Source organism: Platalea leucorodia (genome assembly GCF_965183815.1).
Source record: "Platalea leucorodia genome assembly, chromosome: 11".
In the NCBI taxonomy this organism is placed as follows: Eukaryota; Metazoa; Chordata; class Aves; order Pelecaniformes; family Threskiornithidae; genus Platalea; species Platalea leucorodia.
The window spans coordinates 4,217,345-4,242,386 of NC_138833.1; the positions used below are offsets into that span (position 1 = coordinate 4,217,345).

At 40.9% G+C, this 25,042-nt stretch overlaps 1 protein-coding gene across 6 annotated transcripts in view; it reads left to right on the plus strand.

Moving 5' to 3' along the window:
- TENM2 (teneurin transmembrane protein 2) overlaps window positions 1-25,042 on the plus strand; it is a gene marked incomplete at its 5' end in the record, with an annotated part of 535,531 nt that overhangs the window by 348,617 nt on the left and 161,872 nt on the right. For all 6 annotated transcript variants that reach the window (XM_082323887.1, XM_082323888.1, XM_082323889.1 and 3 more), the window contains 2 exons: window positions 2,996-3,230; window positions 16,372-16,610. In XM_082323887.1, the coding sequence (XP_082180013.1) occupies window positions 2,996-3,230; window positions 16,372-16,610 (474 nt within the window). The remainder of the gene's footprint in view (window positions 1-2,995; window positions 3,231-16,371; window positions 16,611-25,042) is intronic.

Consider the following 25,042-nt stretch of genomic DNA (forward strand, 5'->3'; position numbering starts at 1 on the left):
AAAGAAGTGCTCAGGTGTTCAGATGTGAATGCAGTTTTATATCCCTGGCAAGTTCAGTGGTGTTCAGCTTCTGCTTTTGATTCATTTAAACAGGTTTATGAAGAAGCAGCGTATTAAGCTTTTATCTCTCTCATATATACACATGAGTGTGTGTGCATGCTCCCTACTTAGTACTTTTTTATATATAAGCTTTTATATGTTTTACTATAAACTATATAACATCTATATAACGTTGTTATTGGTATTTGTTTCATTATTCTGTATTAAATGCTACATTCATCTTACACCAGATTTCTGAGGTTTTGCAGCTGCAGTAGATGTTCAGTTCCTTCTGCACAGCTTATTTTGTTCGGTACATTTTATTTACTGCGTGGGAACTGAGTCTTGAGGCAGATTAAATTAGTTTGTGGTAAGTTGAATTCAGTTCTTGCTTCCCCAATCTTACAGAAATTCTCTTCATTCTTATTGTTGTGCAGTTGGCTCACTTTTAAGGACAGCCTCTATGATTTTGTGGTTTCAAGATTCAGAGTCTTTATATAGCTGGCACTACCGTGTCTCCTGGAGCAAAACGTTGTTGTTTAAGTGGGTATGACTTTTCCATATTTATCCTCCAAAAGGAAAAGCTGCATCCAAAGTAAGTTGAGAAAATACGAAGCACATGAGACTTCTGAAGTAATTTTTAACACAAGGGCCCACATTTGTATTTTATCACTCATAAATATCCACTTACTGAAATCCAAACATGCTTTGTTTAAAGCCAGAACACAGACTAGGAGAGTAATTCCACTGAAGCTTCTGTGCGTGTGGATATTGTCCAAGCACATTTCCTTCCTGCTGTGTCGTACTCCACATGCCGTTGGGGACCTAGTGCAGATTAGACATTGATGTTTTAGGAGGTCCAAGTGGGGGTTTTAAACGCAAACTTTGCTGGGCTAAACAGTCTCTTTCAAGCTCAGGTAAGACATAGCCACGGCAAGGGTAGCGAGGGGAGCAGCACATGTGACAGCCCTGAAATGCAGGATGTGTTCATGAAAGGTGTCCTTGTATTTAAAGCAGTTGACTCTACCATGGGGTGAGCATTCAGGCAACAGGCATTCAAAAAAGATAAAGAAACTCATGTGCAGATTTAAAGCAGCATGTGAAGGATGCAGAATTCATTATCGTTCCCTTCTTAAAGTTTCTTGTCAGAGGACAGCTTCTGCTTGCCTTGTGCAAGTCCCAGTAAACCTGCCTGCGTCTTCTTCATCGGCCTGTGCTTCCCCGGGCCCACAGAAACGCTTAAGAAAATTAAGGATCTCTCTCCAAAAACCTCTGTTCTCTTGCTGTTCCCGGGTTGTATTGCTGTTAGGAGGAGGCGTTGTCATTGCTTCTCCCTGGGGCGGGGGTCGGCAGCACGGGGCCGGGAGGAGCCGGTCCCAGGGGGGCTCGGGGCCAGGACACGGTCAGTGCTGTGGCCCCCCGATCGCCAGTGTTTGACCTGCACTATCGTGTGGTTTGCCCTGTACAAAAGAAAAGAGCTGGTTACTTCTCTCTGGGATGGCTTAGCGTGAGAGTCTAAACCATCCCCCAAGGGTGGAAGGTGTTTTGATAAGAACTCGGCATTCAGAAGCCTGACATGAGGCACCAATTTCAGTTGCTGGCGGCATGGCCTGATTCTCGATTGGGATTAGCCCCCTTTGAATGGTTTGTCAGTTTTTTGGGCTGGGTTGTGGTTTGGTTTTTGTTTGTTTGTTTGTTTGAATATTGGCCTTAATTAACTTACAGTTAGTTGATCAGTTCAGCAGTTTTTCTATACTTCATTGTTTCATATAAAAATAGATCAAGTCTAGCTGCAAATGGTTTCCCCTTGTGATGTTTTCTTCTATTGTTTGATTCATTAAGTACAGAATGTGCTTCGTTTCTAAAAACAAGCGTACATCATTATAATTATAATTTCACTAATATTACTTTTTGTGATTCTTGTTCACTAGAAAACTACAACTTGATATAATGACTAAAGCGTGCAGTTCATAATACACTTACAGTGTTTGTTTTCTTAATCTCTTGTGCTATTTTTATTAGAAGTAAATTATTTCAACATATGGAATTGCAGTTAAACTTATTTACCGTTCTGCATTTATGTTTAGAAAAGTGACTATGCTAGAGTGACACCTGCTTATTCTATTTTCTTCTCATGTGCTTTTTATTTTAATCCACTTGCCTTATTGATTAGAAAAAAATATTTTCATTATACATGCAAACATGTCAGTACTCCAAGAATGAGAAAAGTGTATATCCTTCTTTATCTCTAAAAAGCATCATCTGTCATTTCTCAATGAAAGAGGCTGAAAGAGTAGCATAATTTTCAGATCTTGGTGTGTGTTTCTGGTGTTGCTAAATAGAAAAATACAGCCCAAATCCTGAGGACGTGGAAGAACACGAAGGATATCACCATTGCATTGTTGCTCTCTTTTCGTATTTGGAGTTTAATCTTTTTGCACTGGCGCAAATACTGTTTGTGTGAAGCTGATTGGTGAAATAACAGTGAATGAAAGCAGATTGAGACCTCTGATTAAGTTTTATAGAAGCCTAAAGACTGTATTCTCAAAAGCTGTTTTTTATCCATTAAGTCTCATCTCCTTAAAGTCCCTGATAGAAACAGGGAGGAAAAAGTTCCTCTGGGTACGGGATGGTCAAGTTAGACTGCTGTCCTGGCTCCTCCACAGTGGAGCCTTTCTCCAGGGAGAATCCATAAAGGAGTATTTTTAAATCTAAATGTAGTCTTTGTGAACATCACAACTGTGCAACCTCGAAACACTGTGTTGTACCTCTGATCTCTAACCATCCCTGATCTGAGGTGTCTGATGTTTTAATGCCGACAGGTCCAAAAGGCACGCAGGCTTAGTTTCCTGTTGGCGCGGTTTGGCTTTTTTTCCAGGCAGTGGTCCCTTGAAAATGCCAAGGAGAATAGTATTGTCAACACACATTTGTGATTTATTTTTCTTTTCTGTTTCAGGCCCTTCAAATCATCACAGCCAGTCAACGCTGAGGCCGCCTCTCCCTCCTCCTCACAACCATTCCCTGTCCCATCACCATTCCTCTGCCAACTCCCTCAACAGGAACTCGCTCACGAATCGCCGGAACCAGATCCACGCGCCCGCTCCGGCGCCCAACGACCTGGCCACCACCCCCGAGTCCGTGCAGCTCCAGGACAGCTGGGTGCTCAACAGCAACGTCCCGCTCGAGACCAGGTGGGTCGCGTGGGTGGGCAGCCCTGGGGGTGCCGCTGCACGGGTCTCTGAAGTGCACGAGAAAGCCGTTCGGCTCCTTAGGGGATGGGGTTTCATTCGCTTTGTGTCAACGGTGGCCTTGCCTGACACAGCGGTGGGAGTTAGTGCCATTAGAATACCTACAAGCCTCTGATGTGCCTTGCATCGGAAGGTAGACAGGTGGACATCTCTCTGTTCACAGAGCACATTTTATTCATGTGGACCATCCCTGCATACACGACTCATGGTATTAGTACCGCATATTTTGCTCACAGGCTCAGGGACAACTTACTTATAATTCATATTGGCTGTGTTGCTGAAAAATTACACATTTTGCCTTTCCTGAAGTAACAAACAGAGACTCATTTGAAATTATGCATTTTGGGAGACCTTGAGAAACAATCCCAGATTCCAGACTGACAGCACTATAACTTTAATTTATATTTCATCCAGCATGCAAGCTCATTTTAATCTCTTCTGTACATGTTAACAGCTTGATGCCCGTGGGGCAAACAGTTGCATATAAATGAAAAGGTGCAGCACTTAGGCCTGCCAGAGAAATAAATAAATAAGTGCCTGACATGCTGCAGTTCTAAATGTTCTGGTTTGTTGTCATTTGGGGTATGGAACGTCAAATATATTTAACTTGTGCTTTAAATAGCGGAGCTGGCAGAGCTGATCTCCCAGCATTTAAAATTAGCCATTGTGGTGCTGAAAAAGTGATTGGCACAGTAGAGTGTTCTTGCTTGCCCGGACAGCTGTAACCACAGCACACAGGTAGAGGAGCTGGACTGCTTGTAACGCTGACTCGTACCATGGTTTCAGCTGCTTGGTTGCCACAGCTTCTGAGCTATTACCTTTGAATTGCAGCCTTCCAGGAATTTAATGCTACTCAGCTGGATTACGCCCAGAGTAGCTAGGCATGGTACAGTTACACCGCCGTGCAGTCTCAGCCCAGTCCCTCCCAGAGTTTGATTAAAGCCTGCCTTCTGGTTTGGAGCTCTGGGAGGTGTTGGCATAGCTGGATTGAAGCTTACAACACCCAGGCTGTTGTTATCCAGCAGTTAATCAGCGGTTGTAGCACCGTGGGGAGCAGATGAGACTGAAAGGAGCGGGGAGTCTGTGCCCAGTCTGGGCTCCTGTGCCCACTTTTGGAACGGGCACAAGGGGCTGCATTCACATTGCCCTACTTTGCTAAAATGGTAGCGTGGGGGCCATGAAGAAGTGGGGGGGCTGAATGGCAAATACAAGCTATCTGAAGCCTGAAATGTCCAAAAAGAGAAAGGAACAGGATTCTCACTTTCTGAAGGTTTGGAGCTAACTTTGGCCAACAAAAAGAATGGCGAGTGAAGCTCTGCTCTTAACTGCTGCCTCTGTGAGAGCATCTGCTGCTATTTAGAACTTAATTTTGCCATCCTGGATTTGGTATTTATTACTAAGAATTACAAGATAGAAATGTTGGTCCTATTCAGGCGGGGCCAGTTGTTGCTGTGTGGTTCATTGCCCACAGGACTCTAACGTACTTGTAATTCTAGTGTAGAGCAACCCCCTGCCGTTCCTTGTCTATCTGTTCTCACATGAAGTTCTTCTTGGGTGCAACGGTACCTGAAATACGTCATTTCTGATGGGTTAAGATTGTCCCAATTTACCAAGCATTTTATAGGGAGGAAATTCCTTGGGATATTCACAAAATGGTTCTTTGTCATAATACTGGCATCCCTGAGAAACAGGACTGGGCAGTTGCCTGGCTGTTTTTCTTTTACTGTTTGATCTTGTGCCTATTCCCTGTATGTGGAGACTGTCGATTCCATTACTAAATTTGGTTCTTCTGCTTTTCTATTTTTTATCATAAAACCTCTGGGAATATATAGGTATTCATGTTGATGACAAAAGGTTACTTTGTGAATACTGTTATTTTTGGAGGTCGCAAGATACCCGGCAGTTAATGGGAGCTTTTCCGCAGATAGGCTTGTCATACGCAAGCATTAAGACATTAGAAAACATCCTGACAGGATTGCTGTGTTCTAAGACTATTCCAGAGTTGCTTCAGGATCAATTTTTCTTCTTTTCTGAAATTACACACTTGACAGGACTTGATGACAAGTTTCATCACAAGAATATTAACTCAGAAGATGATGGTTTTTTTTTTTCCTGGTTTGCAGCAAGTTTTGCTGAATTTGATGCCTGCAGAATCATTGGAGACTTTCAGAATTAGCCTGTAATTCTTTCATTTTAAAACTGGTATTTCATCGAAATTCATACCAGTAGCCACAAAAAAGAATGACACTTTTTTGCCGACTTTTTAGTTCAGCCTTTACTTTATAGCTTTGCCTTGTTGTGAAACATTGATCCCTCTTATCCTGCCTCTTCACAGTGCACTACCCTTTAATTTTTTTTCCTGTTGTCAGTTTATTAATCTCAGCAGTGGAGTGCTCAGGAGGCAAAGCAGCGCTGACAGCACCTACTTTATCAGAAAAGAGTTTCACAACTTTTAGTTTTCACCTTTCAGTTACCTTCAGTAGATTCTGCTCTCAAATGAAATTAATGTGCAAGTGGTCACGTTACTGGTTATGAAACAAAAAGAGGTACCTGAGCTGTCTGGAGGGAATGCTTTATGGCAGCACTACAAAACTCAGAACACAATTTAGATTCCAGCCGTCTCTTTATCTAACAGTACCGAGCACTGAAATAATTGAATAATACAACGTGAGTCTGCATGTTGTTTTTTTTCTTCTGGTAAGAATGTTTTTCCCTTCCCTTCTTTCCTTTGCTGTCTTAGGCAGTTTGGGCTAAATTCAGACTATTTGGAGACAGCACATTTTCCAAATATATCCTTTCTCCACCTCTGGTTTCAGTATTGATGGGGGAGAGGGGGAGGTTAATCACATTTGTTTCATTTTCTTTGCGATGTAAAGTAAGCTTTTACTGCTTGCACATGTTTTCGCAGCAAACGTGCCTCTTCAGGCATCTCTACCCTAAGTCTCCACGTACCCTTTGTGGTTCTGTATCTTTTACATAATTATGCTTAGCTGTATTGCAGCAGCTTGTTCCTTTTAGCGGAGTTACAAGATTGCAAAATGCTTATATGGAGTTGCTAATTACGCTTTTTTAGAATCATAGCATCGTGGAATGGTTTGGGTTGCAAAGGACCTTTGAAGATATCCAGTCCAACCGCCCTGCCATGGGCAGGGACATCTTCCACTAGATCCGGTTGCTCAAAGCCCTGCCCAACCTGACCTTGAACACTTCCAGTGATGTGTGCTTGATATTAGTGTGCTCGTTTCTGGATCAAGGCAAACAAATATGGACTGTATCTTCCCTAGTTTGCTGCTGCTTTATGCCTGCAACAGGCCTGCAGGCTGGCTACGTAGTTGTTCTGTTTTCTTTGAAATAAGGGTCCATAATGGAAGGGCTGAAATATCTTTAACTAAGGATGCAGTAATGCATCGCCGTATTTTTATGGTGCTATTTTTATGGTTCATTTCTGCAGTACTTAGCTGCTTTACCTTTAGGCTCGGAGCTGCTGTTTAATGCTCTTTAACTTTTATTGTCCTTTTGCAGTCTGTTTCAAACCATCTCCTCCTCCTCCTTTCCAAAGTGCTGTTTTCTACGTTCTCCAGTGAAGAGGTGTTCCTTTATTGCTTTTTTAATCATTGCTTTCGAAGAGGATGAATGATGAAAATACTACCTTTGAACATCCTGGGGTGGGTCTCATTACTTCCAGACAGCTAGAGAGGCAGCGCTCTGCTTTAAAGCTTGAAATGCTTTGAGGGCACAGGGCGAAAAGCATGGCTTTGCGAGGAAGGTTCGCATCACGCTTTGCACTGCGAGAGTCCTCTCTGGGACGGGAACCTCACGCAGGGCCATCTGCAGGCGCCGGTCCGAACCGGAATGACTCACAAGCGAGGATAACAGAAGAGCTTTCATGGGTGGATGTTGGACTGAGATTGCCTGATGTACTAATGCCTGCTCTGGTACTTTATATTGATATTAATTTAGTTGGTACTGTTATAATTAATAATACTTAATCCAGGAGAAAAAAAGGACAGAATTAAATAGGAATCAGTCTTATTCTTTAGTCTCATAATTAGTCTTATACTTTGAAATCTTTTCAGTCCAAATCTTTTAGTTGTAAAGATAATTTTGTATGTCTGTCTATAATTTCGTTGAGCTTGCTCACAAGGGTCTTACTAGGGTTCTGTCAAGAACATAACATACTAGTGTTTCTCCTGTATTTCAGGAGAAAGGATGATGGTCACTCTTCTGGGGATTACGAGATCTGCTTCCTTAGACCATCTTGTGGGCTGTAGTATAAGAGCAGCGGTCCAAGTGTAGTGTCATTTAAGCAAAGTTCAGTTTAAAGATTGAGCAATCTGAAAAATCAGCCTTAAAAAAAAAAAAAACATGTTGCTCTTCAGAATATTTGCCTGCTCCTGGGGTTCAAGCTGTTTTTCTTTCTTTGCCAGTCCGATGAGGAGAGCGAGCTAGGACAGAAATGGGAGGTGAATGGATGGAGTAGCACCGTGAGCTGTATCCCAGGCTGCACCGCTGCAGTGCGTGAACTCGGAGTCGTGGGGCACCCGGGCAGGGAGACATCTGAGCTCAGCACTTGTGCAGCTGCCGCCGTCCGGGCAGTGAAGGAGTGAACGCGGGACACGGTGGCTATGCACAGGCTAGAGCAGCTGGGGCAAAAAAGCCAAGAACAGAGTACATGGAGAGCGGGATTCAGTGCTGAGGGGGTTTTTAAAGAAAGAAATTAAGTATCTGAAATGTTGTTAATACTGAATGCAGATGCTGTACCATACTAGGGTGTCAAGATGAGCTGCAGAACTTCTGAACTGAATATGTAAACTTGAAGTTTCTGAATGTGCAGAAGTTCCAAGTTACAGCCGCTCTCCACAATTGTCTGCCTTTTTTGAATAATGTCTCAATATTTTGATATCTCTATACATGATGCAAAACGTTCTGGAACAGAATAGTGAAACAAAATTTCTTTTCCTTTTGTTGATGCAAATTTCTAGGATATATTCAGCATAACAAACAACTACTTGGAACAGTGAAATAACTCCTCGCTCTAATTTTGCTTTGTCTTATGTGGCTTTCTCTTACCACTTACTTAAACTATAAGGCTACAGGCATATATGCTACAGCAGTTTAGTCCTCTGAGTTTGAGGGCTGGGGCAAGAGCTGACTCCTTCATTCCCTTGTTCCTGCTTGTGAAGGGTGCAGGAAGGTTGTGTGGACTTCCCAAATAAATGGGATCTGCACAGATAGATTCTGGACCTATCTAAAAATCAAAACCATTTTGAAGAGTCGAGTAAAGCACAGTTAAAAGCGTCCCCGAGGACTTCACACACCTTTGGGCCATGTACTTGGAGGAATTCCAAAAACATTGTAGAAAGGTCATTTTTAGCAGGCTACTGTAGTATCTTTTTCATAACAAATGTAGACTGTGATAGGAGAGAAAAAAGGTTGAAGGAAAACACTACAAAAGTGGGATATGGAATGATGGTTCAGAAAATCTCCCACTCACATACACATAAGCTCAGAGAAGTTTTTCAAGACTGCAGATAATTGCATGTTTTCATGATCTTGTTGGCTTGCATTTTTAAGTTTTGGGTTGTGCAGAGTGAACAGGCAGCACGAGTGACTGCACAGGAAGGGGCAGGTATGTTTAGGCTGTTACTTTTTATTTAAAAAAAATTAATCTCGAATGATGTGATTTAGGTTTCTATTTTTTAAGTTTACATGTAGACTGATAACAAAATTATTTGAGAGATTTGAGTTTATTATTCTATTCTGTTATTTATAGTTATTTATAGACTTGAAATAGCACTGTTGCTAGTACTTTTACTTTTTTTCGTGTTAAGTGAGTAGTTGAATTAAGAGATAGTGAAGAACTTACATGTATGCCTTTTAAAATAGAAGTGTTTTGAAATTATCTTCATTAGTTGATGTAGAAAGCTAAAAATGCACGGACCTATTGAAATGCAAAATACTGTTGTTATTGTCATTGTTACTGCAATAACAAATGTAGGCATTATTGCATTTCAGCACTTTGACTGCACTATGCAACATAGTAGTCAGAACTTCACAGCAGAAAAGACACAAGCTTTTCCAGTTAAGAAGGGAAAGGTCCTATAGTTTGAGCTGATTCAGAGCTGCTTGAATCTTGCTATATCTGCATTCTTGATCCTGCTCCAGTTTAATATAAGTACATATGCAGAGTAACAGATCTTTTGTGTTTGTGTCTGCAGCTATTCGTGTTCATTTTACTGAACACAAGGAAAAAATTTTTCATGATGAGGGCGGCAAAGCACTGGAAGGGGTTGCCCAGAGAGGCGGTAGATGCCCCATCCTTTTAGAAACATCCAAGGCCAGGCTGGACGGGGCTCTGAGCAGCCTGATCTGGTTGTGGATGTCCCTGCCCATTGCAGGGGGGCTGGACTCGATGGCCTTTAAAGGTCCCTTCCATCCCAAACCGTTCTATGATTCTATGATTTTTACGAGCTGTTAACTAACAGTTTCATTGCTGCATTCCTGGAGAATAAACAATAGTGCAAGAAGGATATGCATGAATTTAAAGGGTAAAGCAATGATTTACTGGCTACCTCACCCGAAAGCTAGCTGGGATTCCAGCTGACAGGCTGAGTCAGCGTGCTCACCACCCGGTGCGGGGCACCCAGAATCCTTTTTGGCCATACAGGCACCAGTCGGGCAGGTGGGAGGTGGCTCCCGTAGCTCCCTGGGGTCGCTGAGCTGCCGTGTGCCAGCAGCTCCATCAACGCCAGCCATTCAACCCAATGCATCCTTGCCAGCCTTCCCGGGTTTTCCTCTGTCAGATTTTATGCGTTTCCATGTTGGTGTTCTCCTTCTCAAATTCTTGAGCTACTAATGATCTCAGCAATCCTCCCTCTCTCCCTATTTTTCACCCTATCTTTCTGCAGACTCTCGCAGCTCTGTGTCAGCGGTGTTCTGGGCAGCCTGCGCCAAGGCTGTGCCGTTGGGACGGACCGGAGCCAGGAACACAGGCAGGGAGAGCCCCAGGAGGCTGCTGGAGCCGGGCAGCTTACAGCGGGGATTAGAGAAAGAGAGACGGTTGTAAAAGCTTCCCCAACAGTATCTCAATCCAGATCAAATGCAGGTTGTCCTGTAAAGAGGTATCTGGTACAGAGCTAATGCTGCAGCTGTGGTACAATACAGATGTTTTGCCTTTTTTTACCTACTCTGTTTTCAACTGCAGCTTTGTGAACACTGGCTGTTTGTTTTTGTTTAATAATATGACAGATCAGGGTGCCCAAAGGCTGGCACCTGCCTTTTTGTACAGCATCCTACTTTCCTGTCAGGCAGCTTTCAATTACTGTGCTTTTGTGTGTCCAACCGCATCTGTGTTAAGCGTGTGGAGATGGCAGTGACGAGCTAGTCTGGTACTCAAGGCAACATCCGTGACACTCTGCTTAACACACTGCGTTTTTTAGAAGACTTTGCCTGGGGATATGAAGAACCCAGCCTTTAAGGAATCGTGAACCTTTCGAGAGCTGGGGAGCTGGTATTAGAGCTGTGCTGGAAGCTGGGTGGCTGCTGCGAGGTTCGGAGTTATGGTACCGTGGATAGAAGTGTCCCATTGGTATTGATGTGTTCATGGCGAATTATTGTTTCTGGGCCTAACGGAGTGCCCTTAGTTCCTGCACCATGCACAGTCAGTCGCAGATCGGTTACCTGCGGCAGGCTGAAGAGCGCTGCAATAGCGTGTTGTGGTGGGGCTGTCCTCTGTTTGCAGCGGGCGTTGGGGTGCGAGGGTGCCCGCAGGCACGCTTGTGCAGAGTGGCCGCTTCATTTATGTGTGTATTTTAAATAGCTTTCCACCGAAAAATCTTATCATCTTACTGAGTTTAGTCTGTAGATTTGATATGATTGAGACAATTTCTTGTAACTATACAATCGAAACACCTATAGATAACATGTTAAACCTTTATTGCTAACTCCAGTGCATTTGGGGAATACCTAAGTCCCTGTGTTCTGGACACTAAAAAGCGTAGAAACTTCGGTGCAGTTTTACCACACCAGAGAGCCCTCAGCTGTGTATGCCTGGCTGATAATCCTGTCTTTCTCTGCAAGAACCTGAGAGCAAGAACATGCAATTAGATCTCATTTGGGGAAAAACCGAGAGACCCTTACAGAGGTAACCAAAGCTCGCACCAGTCTAACACTCAGAGACATAAGAACAGCTTGTAGTTTTCTTCAATCTTGGTTTCTTTTTGTATGGAAGTTAGAAAACTGCCATAAAACTTCACTGTCTGAATTTGGCAGCCTCTTTGAGGCTTCCGCTGACATAAAATGACTCATGGCTACTTTTTTGGAGGACTTGGACTACAGAAGATTTTTTTTTCCCCCCCGTGAAAGCCAGCATGTTGCGTTCTATATTTCATTGGTTTTTTTTCTGCTAAGAATAGATATCCAATAAAATTATAGACAGATGTGATTTTACCACAGCTTGAAGATATTTTTTGAGTCCTAGAACCACTACATTGAGCTGTTACTATTCTCTTGGTATGTATCCTTCCTATTTATTAATTACTATTACAAACCTATGAAAAAAAACTATGAAAAAAAGACAATTTAAGCATTCCAGCTCTCTGTATTTCTTTTTTCATACAGAATAAGCTTAGGACAGTATGAGGAGGGAAAGAAGCAATTTATTTTAGAAAGTATCTTGTTCTTCCTTTCTATTACAGTTTTTCATCTCAAAACCCAATTTTTTTTCCTCAACTGATTCTTGCAGCGTGCTGCCATGACAATCTGACCAGAAAGAAGGGGGAAAAAAAAGATTGTTCTCTCAAAGAATATGGAAGTTAATACAGTCTCTGTCAGACCACTATTCCCTGAACACCAGAGGTCCTTTTGACCTGTAGGAAAATAAATGCTATAGAGAGCTCTGAATTAATGAAGAAAGCAAAATATAGCTTTTTCCATTTACCATTAGTCCACAGAGCTGTGGACAAATGTCCCCTCGCAAGCTCAGCGTTCAGAGATGTCACCTTTTTCCCGGCGTCAGCGATGAGGTCCCCGTCTGCGATGCAGCGCATCAGCAGCGCGCGCTGCTTCAAGCAAAGGGGGGGCATTTCACAGCCCAGAAAGCTGCGGAGCGGTGGAGGAGAGCACTGAGCGAGCTACAGGGTTAATTTATTTTCTGCGAGCAGCATGCGAGCTCCTTCCATAGCTTTCATGGACGCTGAAATTACTGAATCATTGTATATTGACAATCATATTTTGTAGTTTTCCAGTATAGGAATGTTTTCGTGGTGCACAGAAATTAGGGAGACTGGGCTGAGACTTAGCAAATTTACTCCCACATTTTCAAAATAGAAATTTAGTCCCAACCTAAATCAAATTATTAATGCTAGTTGTGAGGTAGAGAATGTGTTTTTCTTAATAGTGTTTGATAGGTGAACAGGTAAGACAAAGAATATACAGGTTTTTTAATTCTAATATGGAATGTATTTGAAATTAAGTGAATGGGTACAAATAAGATAATTTCTTTTCATAAGCAGTCGTTGTACAATACCTCCCAGTCTTACCGCTGTGAGACTGTAATTAATGTTGATAAATGCTCATGTTCTCTCTGTGCAGCTTGGGCCCACAGACAATTGGTTGTACCAGAGCATGTCAAATCCCACATAAAAATATAGCTATAGATCATTGGGTTTAGGGATAGAGTTGAGACGAGTCGATTTATTTCCATTAGTAGCTGAATCTAGACTTAAAACTCTGGGGGTCCAAGTATTTTGTCCGTTATGTTCTCAGCCTTTCTGGTGTGCTTTACTATAGCTTGAGGTATTTCCGCTAATCCCGTTTCCAGCTTCTGAATGCAGTGCCCGCTTTCCAAAATGGCTTGGTGGATACTTAACATATCTTTAGTTAAATGTCTTTTTAAAACTTCTGAAGGCAGAATAAGAAGACGGTAAACTTTCAGCTTTCAAAATCCATGGGGAGGACTCGTAGGTGTGACAAAATTCAGAGTTTATCCAAAGATATTTTTTCTTTTTTGCTTTGAGAATGACACCGTTCCACATATCCATTTCAATTGGCCTTTTTGGCTTCTGTCAAGTTCTGGTGGGTTCTAACAATATAATAGAGATCATGTTGGCATGGATAAGTATTTTGGTTTTCTTTACACACCTTATGTGTCACAAAGTGGATCACAGTGGAACGATTTTTTTCTTCTACTTCTTTTTCTTCTCACGTGAAACAATATATGATTGACATGTTCTATTAAAGCATATCTAGATATTCATTAATTCAATTTTAATGGGAGCAGAGTTTCATTATATATCTGAGTTTACTTTAACGATGCTTTATATTAAAATTTCTGTTGGTACTGTAGCTGCCTTCTCAGCTAAAGAGGACATAAAAGTCCTGGGTTTAAAAACCCTGACATTTCAGATAAAGACAGTGCCAAGGACTGCAATTTCCAGACTGATTCTGAGAGATCTGCTTTTGGGCAGGGAAAAGGACAGAACAGTAAGAACTGTTTGTTGGAGACCCTTAGGTCCGAACCTGCAAGGACCGCTCGTGCCAGGAGGATTTAGGAGGAGAAGGGAGTCCTGGGCTGAGGCAGATGCAGAGTTAGCCTGAAGGAGCGGGACGAGCCTTCCCCCCTGCCTTTGGCTCACCGGATCTCTCTTCCTGCTGTCCGTCTGTCCTTCCTCATGCCCCGTGTCACTTCAATCCCTCGTTCCTATCATGGAAGTGGTATTGTGTTCCCAGCACCGGAGAGCAAGCAGAAAGGACTAAAAATGCTTCTGCTAACAAGTGTTAATCAGGTGTTAACCAGCCAAAAGGAACAGAAGTGTCAATAGATCTAGTGTAACCAACCAGCCTGAGAACATAATTTTCCCAACAGTTCTTTTCATTGAATTGTTGCAAAGTAAAGAAACATTTAAAATGAAGTGTTCAGGAAATCAGACTTTCATTATTTCTTGCTTTCTTGTAACTGGAAGGTGTGGCTTTGAGTTTAAAAGGCTAGGTAAGTTTGAGAGGGAAACCCTTTTTGGGTTTTAGGCATTTGCCTTTACTGTGTTTTCTCATAGATCATGTACAATGTGTAGAAAAGAAGCAATTCTAACGTCTAATGAGCCTCACTGATAAGGAAGCAAGAAGGGCAACTTTATTTGAAAAAAACGACAGAACGTTTCTGTCAAGTAACTGGTTAGAATATTCCCCTTTTATTCTACTTCTTTCTTTGTTTTACAAGTACTGCATTTAAAGAAAAAATAACCCAGAACACAGTATTAATCTGCTTGAGATAGTTAGGCTTTGAAAGCCACTTCTGATTGTGTACTTGTGTGTCTGAAGTTTTTTCTGCGGTGTCTCCAAAGCACAAAGAAAAAGTTACGACAGCGAATACTGCCACTATCGTAGGTGACTGAAGTATTTTCTGAAACAAACTGAATTTTGATCACTGTTGTAAGGGACGTACAAGGCCATTTGGGGGTTAAAAAAACCTAATAACAAAGGCAGTGTCAAACAAAGTGATTTCTCATGTTCATTCATAAAGTGTATTAATGACTGCATTAAAACCAAAAAAGACCGTATTTTCAGAGGCTGTCTTCAAATGTGAATGTTGAATCATAAAACTGGGAAACCTAGCCAGCCTTCCTTTTACTGTTTTCCGCCTGTATGAAAATACTGTGCAATTTATTATGCTCTGGGTTTCATTTCAAAACACATGCTTTAATGCTCTTTAAAATCACTTGGGTTATGCTGTATAATAGGTATACAGCGAACGCTCTGCTTGGAAGTATGCACACGCATGAGGATGGGCTGGAAAACGTACTTCGGAAACACGTTTCAGTTTCCAACTCCCAAATCATTGTCCTAATAAGCAGTGACTGAAACTGATTTTAAAGTTCCAGCAGGTGATTTGAGAGCGGCATGCTGGATTCTGGTCTGAATAAAAATGTTAAACATTTTCACATTTGAAGTAAGGCTTGGGTTATTTCAGGCTATGGTTTTGATTTTGGAGATCACTGAGTGTCTTCATTCTCATTGATTCCAAGAAGCCCTTGTTTGTCAGAGCTGTGAAGGGGTAGGGTATGGAAAAAGCTCTTTTGCTTCCAAGCTCTTTTGTCTCAAAACAAGTGGCCCTCCTGAAGACCGCTGCCTTTGTTCTGTGCTTCTCTCTTTATCCTTTACGGGGAACACGCTTGTAGTCAGTTCTTCCTGACTGTGAGCAGTTAATGTAGAGGAGCCAGTCTCCTAGTTGGCTTTCTCCGTTTCCTCTATCCGGAATGTGTTGGCAGCATTTTCTGTGATTTCGTTAGGTAGCATATTTTGCCCCTTATTTTCTTCTTAACAAATGTATGGGTAGGTGAAGTCCTCTTTTTTCTGCCGAGTCGTGGGCTTTTGGTGATTGTCTTAGTTGTTCATCCCAAACCTGTGTACCATTAAAAAAAATAATGGTTCATTCTAATTCTGGCAAGATCTTTTCTTACAGGACTATGGTTTTTGCTCAATATGTTCTTAATGGTTTTTGCTGGCAGCTTTTGCCAAGAGCGTTAATGAGACTCGTAGTTTTTTTGTCTTAGAATATTTGTTGGGTAGTGGATTCCACAGGGAGATCAGGTAAACCTGTGAACTCAGAAAGGATGGTTTCTCGTAAAGTCAAGGGCTCCGTTACGCTAATAAACGTTACAGTTCTTTGTAGTGGAGTTAGTTGCTTTGTCCTAAGCAAACACAGCCCAAAAGGAATTGATGATGACATCACTTCCGAGTATCCGCTTTGTTACTGGGCTGCTGACACTTCTCACAGGTGCAATCTAACTGGGACTCCAAGACACGTCACCGGTCACGCTGGTGTTTTAGCTGGTGTCTGGTCAAGTTGCATCCAACTGCAGAAAGAATTAAGCAGGTATCCTGACACGGTGTTTTGGTGACAGTTGTTAAGCGCTGGTAGCAAAAAGACCATGAGAATTTTCGTCTCCTTATTTCTTCATACAAAATCCTTTTTCTTTTTAGTTGAATTTAACACCTTATGCAGCTGGAATGGAATAGGAATAGGAGATACTCTTTCTTAACTACAGGACTTGCCATTTTCAACTATGTTCCGTTTTATGTTTTTCAGGCATTTCTTGTTTAAGACATCTTCTGGAACTACTCCGCTGTTCAGTAGTTCTTCCCCTGGTTACCCGTTGACCTCAGGAACAGTTTATACTCCACCTCCCAGACTGTTACCTAGAAATACATTCTCCAGGAATGCGTTCAAGCTGAAAAAACCCTCCAAGTATTGTAGCTGGAAATGTGCTGCTTTATCTGCAATTGCTGCTGCAGTCCTGCTTGCCATCCTGCTAGCATATTTCATAGGTAAGGCTGTGTTTTCTCTGTCAAATCACATGGCTGTGTCAGCAACTGAAAATTCAGCAGATAAAAGGATGGTCAGTCTGTTTCACAAATTTGTGTTCTTAATGAGCAAAGAAAATTATTATTCCTTATACTGATTAATGAGGAGAAATAAAATGTTCAAGTTCTGTTCACTGTCAGTGGAAGCACGAAATCGATTCAGAATTCTCAATGTGCAGTGTTAACTGTAGGTGTTGGATGTGCATCTCTCATAGATGGTCCAAAGAGAGGGTGCTATAATGATTTTTTGATGTACTACCATATGTTTAAAAAATATTTGGAAGAAATTGTGATAGGTGGTGCATCCATATAAGTAACAGAGGCTACTGGCATTTGAATTCAAATATTACCATCGCGTTCTGCCTTGAGATGAAAAACACAAAGTCATTTTGATTACTAAGTCTCAGTCTATACCTGTCTGTGTGCCTAAATTTCTGGTAGTGTTAGATCTAAATAGTTGGATAGTTCCATTTTGGTGCTGGTATTTTCCATATTCCACACATCCTTAGTATTTTGTAAGCAAAAATATAGAAAGGAACTCTAAATGTTGTGCTTGTTTCCTGTGATTAATATATTAATACTGACTATACCATGTGCTAATTCTTTCTGTGGTCCTTCGAGATTTTTTAACATGCTTCTGTTATTTGTCTGTCTTACTTCGCTTCTGCTTCCCTCACCCCATATCCCCCTCATTGTCTGTTGTTTTGGAGGTTTTTCTAAGTGTTTGCACAAGCTAGCTGTGTATTTTGTACCTTTTACAGCGCCTTGGACAATACGTTGATGACAATGACATGCTGCACAAACTCTGCCTTCTCTGAGTAAATGACAAAATTATGGTAGCTTGTTGCTATTTTCTGATAATACTTTCCAGACCTATTCTGTGTGGGTTTTACTTCATCTCTGAAACTCATCTCGTATATAGTGCCCAAAAGACCTATAAAGATGTACTGAATTTTCTCCCTATTCTCTCCATTTGAAGAGAATTTTTTTTTTTTTTTTGATCCCTTATAATCTGACTCAACAGGATAGACACTGTTTTCTAAGAAACCCCCATTTTTCATAGTAGTGAGTTTCCATGGGTAATTACTAGACAGTAGTAAGAGAGAGCTGACTGGCCACCTTATTGCTGCCGTCTCTTTAGGCCAGGCCTACATCCCAGCATACTCAATGCTACAGAGCTAACCATCTTTCTGCATTTCTTCTGTAGAAAACCTCAGAAGAATAACAGGCTTGGTTTGATATATAAATAAAAAGATTGGAAAGCACATGATTTATTGAACGTGACAGTTATCATACAACAGCTCTCTGTTTCAGTGATTATGCACATGGGAAATGATATCCTCCAAGTTGAATATTTTAATCATGTGCATAACTTTGAAGTGATGGATTATGAAATGTATTTTTCTTTGGTATTTAGGTTATTGTAATCTAAAGCAAAGCTTTGCAACATGGTTATTGCTTTATACGCTTTCATATGCTCTTTCAAGAGAGAATGTAAGGAAATGCATTGACTCTTAATAATTGATGAATGATCTATCATTTCAAGTAATGACATAAGTGATCTGTTTTGACAGAAGTTTTTGAGGTCTTCTTTCCTGACTAAAGAATGATGAGCGCAATAGAGCTGGCTAATGAACAGAAGAAAGCAGGTTTTAGGAAGAGAGTTTTGGCTCAAGGATTAAATAATGAGAAGTTACCTGACAAGCTTCATGGCATAGACAGTAAAGAATAAGTATATTGAAGAGTAGCTGTCAAAACCAGAAAAGAGCTGCAATTAATCCCGTGAATAAATTCGATGGATCCACTGTGATCATAATTTAAAGTGATGGAGAAGAGAGAAAAGAAAAGAAAACAAAAAAGAAGTTGCATTGCCTTAGGTGCATGAGAACAACAGAAAGGTAAAAGGGATGTGCTTTAGTTAGGCCATTCATTAATTTAATTCCCTCACTCTCAGCAAAAACTCATACGATTCATTCCACGTGACAAAGAGCAGGTGTAAGACCATCAGCTATAAGCTAATCCACCCATTAAATTGCTGCGACTTGCTGTCCTCCAGTAGTATGACTGAAGGTGCTTCATACTTAAGGTGCTAAATCGTCTCCTGATTTAAAAAAAGAAAACCCTTAAGAACCTTTCCTTGCTCTGCAGTTCTCGGGAGGGTTGCCTTCTCCTGGGTATGTACAGAACTTCAGTCCTGGGAAAACTAAGCATGCTCTCTCCTGGGGGAAGAGCAGCAATGCGAAATACCAGCTGTCCCGCTCCTCTGCGGCTCTTCTGGAGCTCCTGACCTGCTAATCCCTGAACTGCTGTGAAGACAAAATAACTCTGTCTTGCTCTCTCAGGAGGAAAAATGTTTTTCTGTTTTCAGAACAGGTGACCAGAATAATGTTCAGATCAGACCAAAATCCCAATTCTGTCCTAATCATTGAGACAGTGGGAAAGTGCGAGCTATTAATCTACCAGGAGAGCTGGCAGTCTTGGGATGAAGAAAGATGTTAAGTTCCCCCAAGACGTGCAGGAGGAAGGGCAATACTCCGTATTGCGGTAACTCCTCTTGATGTATTTTGCTGTCAGAACTTCAGGCATAGGAGAGGCTTTAAAGGTGCTGATAATGTTTTTCTGCCGTACGTGTTCATAAAGAAAATTTCTTGCTCTCCACCATAGCAGAGGTTGTATCACTGGGGTTACATTAGCTAAAAGTAATAGGTACGGAAAAAGTCGTCAAAATTTGCAGCAAATGGTTCTGCTACTTAGGTTTGTCAATATATCTGGGCTGTGTGAAGATGATCGTATCAATGCTAATCAAGACTGTTGCAGGACTAAATGAAAAAGGCAATGCTGGCAAATACGAGTTAAATTATATTGAAAGAATACTTTGAAGTTCTCATAGTCTTCAGGACTTCTAAATGAATTGTCCTGTAATAAAAGAGATGGGGGAATTGATACGGATAGATCACTGAAAACATGCTGTCTATGTGTTTAAACATGCGAAAGATTATGGCTGGCATGGAAAAATCTCTAAGGGGGGGTGATTGAAGAGACAAGCAAAACAAGTATCATAACAGATAGAAAAGAATAAATATTTTAAAAATTATTTAGGCATTCCTATTGCCTTTCCGATAACACACAAACAAAAATACAATGAATGAAATGAAAAGGCAGTACGTTTAAAGCTTTAAAAATAAATTCATAGTGGATAATAACCTTTGGAACTTTTTGCCACACTGCATAATTGATGTTAAATAAAGATACTACTGAGATTTTAAGAAGTTAAACATTTGTCAAAATAATGACAATATGTCTTGTTAGAAGGAGACTTTGGTTTTTATTTTCTTTTTTAAGATACACGTAGATTGATGGTTTAGGGCACAAAATGCCATCGAAGCCTGGCTATTTAGATAGACTCTTCCTTTATAGGCCAGTCAGTACCATCGTTATCTGAGTTTTCCTAAATCTCCCTCTGCAGCTTACCCTGACTGATGTCTGGGAAGAATTCCTGCAGGTCTGCGTGGCACTGGTTTACTGGGCTATGGCACATGTACGTGCAGAATATGCTTGGGTTTGCGGGCGTACGGTTTGCCACCTTAGACACACTGTTCTGTGCTTGAATTCCTTTACCCTGATGGCGTTTCTGCAGCAACTTTGACACACATCACGTTCCCCAGGTTGAAAATAAATCAAGCAACTTTGGGTTTTTTTGTTAAAGGAATAGGCAGAGGCGCAAAAATTTCAGATCGTTTCCATGAAAAAGAGCATTTTAAGGTGTTTCTATGGCTGAGTGTTATACTATTTTTAATAGCAGAGAACAGGAAACATTCACTTCAGTTAACTTTTAGCTTACATGGCATACAAAATGTTGCCTGCTTATTTAAAGCCAGGTTTATCACTTCTCCCTGTTTCTTCAGGAGCCAGATGTAAACGAAACGCAGAGTGTAACTTGGTAGTATTGCACGACATCTTGGTAAATTCCAGCACGCACTATGTAAATAAAATTGTCCTACGATCCTGCCCGAGACATGCGTCGTTTCACAAAGCCCGGGACTTATTCCTCTTATCCTGGGTGACATATGAAGAATGTAGAACCAGGCATTCAGATGAGGACATCCTGAAGATATTGGACTGGTGCTAAAACCCAGTTACAAGAAAGTAATTTAGAAAGTGTCAAAAGGAAAGCATATACCGCACATATTGTCTTTGTCAGTGTTCACTTCAGAGGTTAAGGGAGTGATGAAAGCATTTGTCATGTTAAATTAGTTTTTAGCTCTTTAGATTCATGCCAAACTTGGAGGGGAAAAAATATAAAGAAGAAAGAAGGAGAGGAAAAAGAGAGTCACCTTGTGTTTTTCACAAAGTGATTGCTGCCAAACATAAATACCACATTTTTGTAAGTCCCTACACTGCTCTGATTTCTGCCAGTCTAACTTTGAGCATTAGAGAACATCTGACCATCAACATGTCAGTACATCAAAAATGTGGTAATTTAAAGTATTTGGACTTTCCTTTCGGGGAAAAAAAATAGAACTGTTATTTTCTGTGGAAATTAAAAGCTACAATGGGTTTAAAGATGCTCCACTTGAAAATAGTATCTTGAGACTCATACTGATGACTTTTGGAGTATTGATGCTATTTTATCTACTCCTATCACGTGCAAGAAGATACAGGAAAAATAAAAGGAAAATGACGGAAAGAAGTTATGAGAGTAGCATGCTCGCAGTACGTCTTTAGTGCGTATGTTGCACATGAAAATATTATTACTGCTTTATTCTTCAGTGTTATTGGACCTTAAAGACACATGAGGTTTAAGATAAATTTCAGTTTTCTGCGTAAACTTAAAATAATGTATTCACTTCCGTGCTATAGAAAGGGGTGAATTGCCAGAGGGTCTGGCGGTTAATTAAGCAAATCATAGAAAATGTCTTTTTTTTTTATTTTATTTCCTATAGATATTTTAAATTAGAGCCTGAAAAATAGCTGTGCACAGAACAAATATTTTGGTAAACTTCTTACTATTAGAAAGCATCATAGTAGGTGTTTGAAGGATAAAAGGCATATAGGCAAATAAATGGTTAATTTGTTTGGTTATCCCTCTTGCACCCCGAAAAGTATTCATTTGTTTCTGTGACAGACAATAAAATTTATGGCGCTTCTGAAAAAATTAGACTTGGAAGTAGAAGTCTCATCTTTCCTCTGCATCAAGTATGTGTACATACCACAGTTTGCGTAAGATTGTGTTCTTCAGGTGTTGGTATCAACTTGAATTACTTTCTTCCCACAAATGAGTCTCAGTGCTTGTGTGAAGTTTCTTGTTCATTCATATTTGTCATTTCTTCCACTCATAAGTCCGATTGTCTTTTTGTCCCCGATCCCACAGATCAGGATGCATCAAAACAGTTTGCTGAAGTGGCTATCATCTTATGTATCAATTGCTTTTCTTCTCTCTCTCCGAGTTGTTTCTGACGAATGGCAACCTACATTTCATTTGATTCTTTATGTTGCATTTGTTGTTTTTACTTGTAGAGTCAGAAAACCACTGACTTGGTCTTGTCCAGACTTCAGTGAAATCAAATATGCTAGGCATTTTGGAAACCAAGACTGAAAAAAGGACGGAGGCTCTGAGAGGGGGAGGTCATCTGGCTGCCAGTCACTGCTATCAGATCCACTTGAAATCAGTGTAGACCGAGGGAGCTCTGCATCTTGCAAGATTAGCCGATGACAGAAGGTTCTGTTCTTAAATTTGCATTGAAAATAGGTGTCAGTTAAGGGGCAATAATTAAATTTTAGAATATGCCTGTCATATTCTAAATGTCACACATTCAGTGATTCTTACTGACTGGCATCAGTCAATCTGAGAGAGAAGAGAGGAGTAGCAGCTCGGTGAGCTCGTCGGGTGCTACCTCTGAGAAGAGGGGCTTCGAAGCCTTTCGGGGAAAAGCATCTGGCCCCATTCCATAAGAAATCTATGCACTAGTGCTGGGAATCGCGGAGCCTGGCTCCAGGGACTGTAGATGTGGCTTTCTGGCCTAGCAAGTGTCCTGTTTCACGGTCCAAAGGTGCGAGAGATTCATTAGGTGAAGGAGACAATTTTCTTAGAGACAAAATGCTCCAGCTGCTCTATATGCATAATGCCACAAAGAACGGGAGGATTTTTATGTGAAATTATTTGGGTATAGTTTGCCCGTGCTTTTCCTGAGTCAAAAATAAAAGCTTGATCTCCAGATTTGTTCCAAGAAAAGCCAGTGTACCTGTTGTTTTGCCTAGCAGAGATCTCAGAGATAATGGCAGTAGCTGCCTTTCAGTGGGAAGGGGCAGTCTTACCAGCCTGTTCAATTCTCTTTGTCTCTGTTGCGGATTTTCATACAGTAAACCTCAGCACTTGAAACTAAAGTGAGACTAATGTTTCCATAACTCACAAAGTGCTATCACGTGCTTGGCACTTGAGATTGAAAACCCTTTCTGCCTAGCTACCAAGTCAAGCAAAGATACTCTGAAACCTTGGCAAGGAACAGGAGACCAAGAGGGTGTTTCCTTTTGTGCGTTATTGGGGTTGTCTTGGGGGGGCACATCTTTGGTTTTCAATGCATATTGCACAACACAATCTAGGACGGGTCTGAGAAAACGTTTTTCACAGGTGCTGGTAGTGCTCCCCAGAAGCTGTTACAATATATTGCTGTCAGCTTGAGTAAAGCGATGCCACCGCCCCGCTGATGCTAGCTGTTCTAGCTGGTGCTGCACGACTCAAAGCATGTGGCGTGGTGGAGGTTAGTATCGCAGAAATGAGCAATGTGATATAATAGGATAGCAATGGCTAACCTGGAAATTTTAGACAGATAGTGTTTAAAATGAGTAGTTTAGGAGTACAGTTATAATTTACACAGTACAGGTTGTGGCTTTTTCTACTCCAAGCTGCAAGAATGGCTTCCTCAGAGATGCTTGTGTTTTCTTTTTTTGTCTCAGTTGTGAAGCACATGCTGTGCTTCACATGCATTGTCGTCGTCCTACCGTGTGCAAACTAGAAAATATCCTGGGTTTCCTAATGGCTGCGGAACAGAGCCTGTTCTCACTTTCATCCGTGAAAATAGTGAATATTATGAATTTTTTTAGTAGTCTAGAATTTAATCCCAGAATCACAGGTATGAAGTCTGGTCAGGGCAAAGAGATAGCAGACGTAAGGAGATGCAAAACACATCTTGCAGGAAGTCGGGGGGGAAAATGAAGAAAAAGCTTTGAGATACTTTAGTGAGACATGCTTTATAACCGAGCCCAACGTACTGAGATGAGGCCATTTTTCAGGGGAAGGGTAAGCATAAGGGATATTGAAGATTAAATTTTGCTAATATAATGCCAAGTCAAAGATACCTATCAAATAAACCTGTGGTCATTCTCTCTGAAAAGTCAATGTTCAATATCAGTGTAAAATGTCTCATTTCTCCCTAGGGAAGCATTGCTCTGTTGGCAGCTGTTTACGTTGAGATCACCCGTTGATCATTTATGGATTCATTTATATCGATTACTTGTTGCTGTGCTTCTTTCTTAACTCATTGTGTTGTTTTGCACTTAGCGCCCTTACGGATTTTGTTCATTTAAATGTAGAAGTACATGTTTGCTTTTAGGAGTATAACTATTGCTCAATGGGGTAATAGCAGATTGAAAGATGTGACATGAATTTTGTAATTGTGGCTGATGTAGCTATTACGAAAGCCATGAAAAAAGACCACAAATAAAAAATGCTTCAGTGTACTAAAGAGACGAGAATATTCAAGGAGTATTCAAGGAACTTGCAGGAAGACGAAATATAAAAACAGGAATTAAATTCAAGTTGTGAAAATAATAAGACAGGGCAACAGACTACAGAAATTATGGTGCAAAAGTTGAACAGTGGGAAGGGAAATGACACATCACTATGAAATGACAGAAAACTTTACTCACCATATAATACAATGTGGTGAAATTACCTCCTTCCAGTAATTTAAAAAACTGTTTAAGAAACAGTTTTCAGATTCGTTTTAGCTTTTGCTTCTTCAGGCTATGTAGTCTTGCTGCATCATACTTGGAGCTACCTGCTCACTTCACTATTCAGATACAAAAAATCCTAGCCATCTTATATATTCTGTATGTCCAGTAATAAAGTCATTGACTTGCCAAGGTCAGTGAGTTTGAATACCTAGCAGACCATATTCACGTTATGTTGTGCCGTGTTATTAATTCTTTATATGACAACCTTGTAGTTATAATCAGGAAAAATAGCATCTTCCATGACAACCTATCTGATCCCTGGGGCAAATTTTGCACTCCAGATTTAGGTTTACAAGGTTACAGGATAACTCAGGTTGGAAGGGACCTCTGGAAGTCTCTAGTCCAATCTTCTGCTCAAACCTGGGTCATCTCTGAAGTCCAGT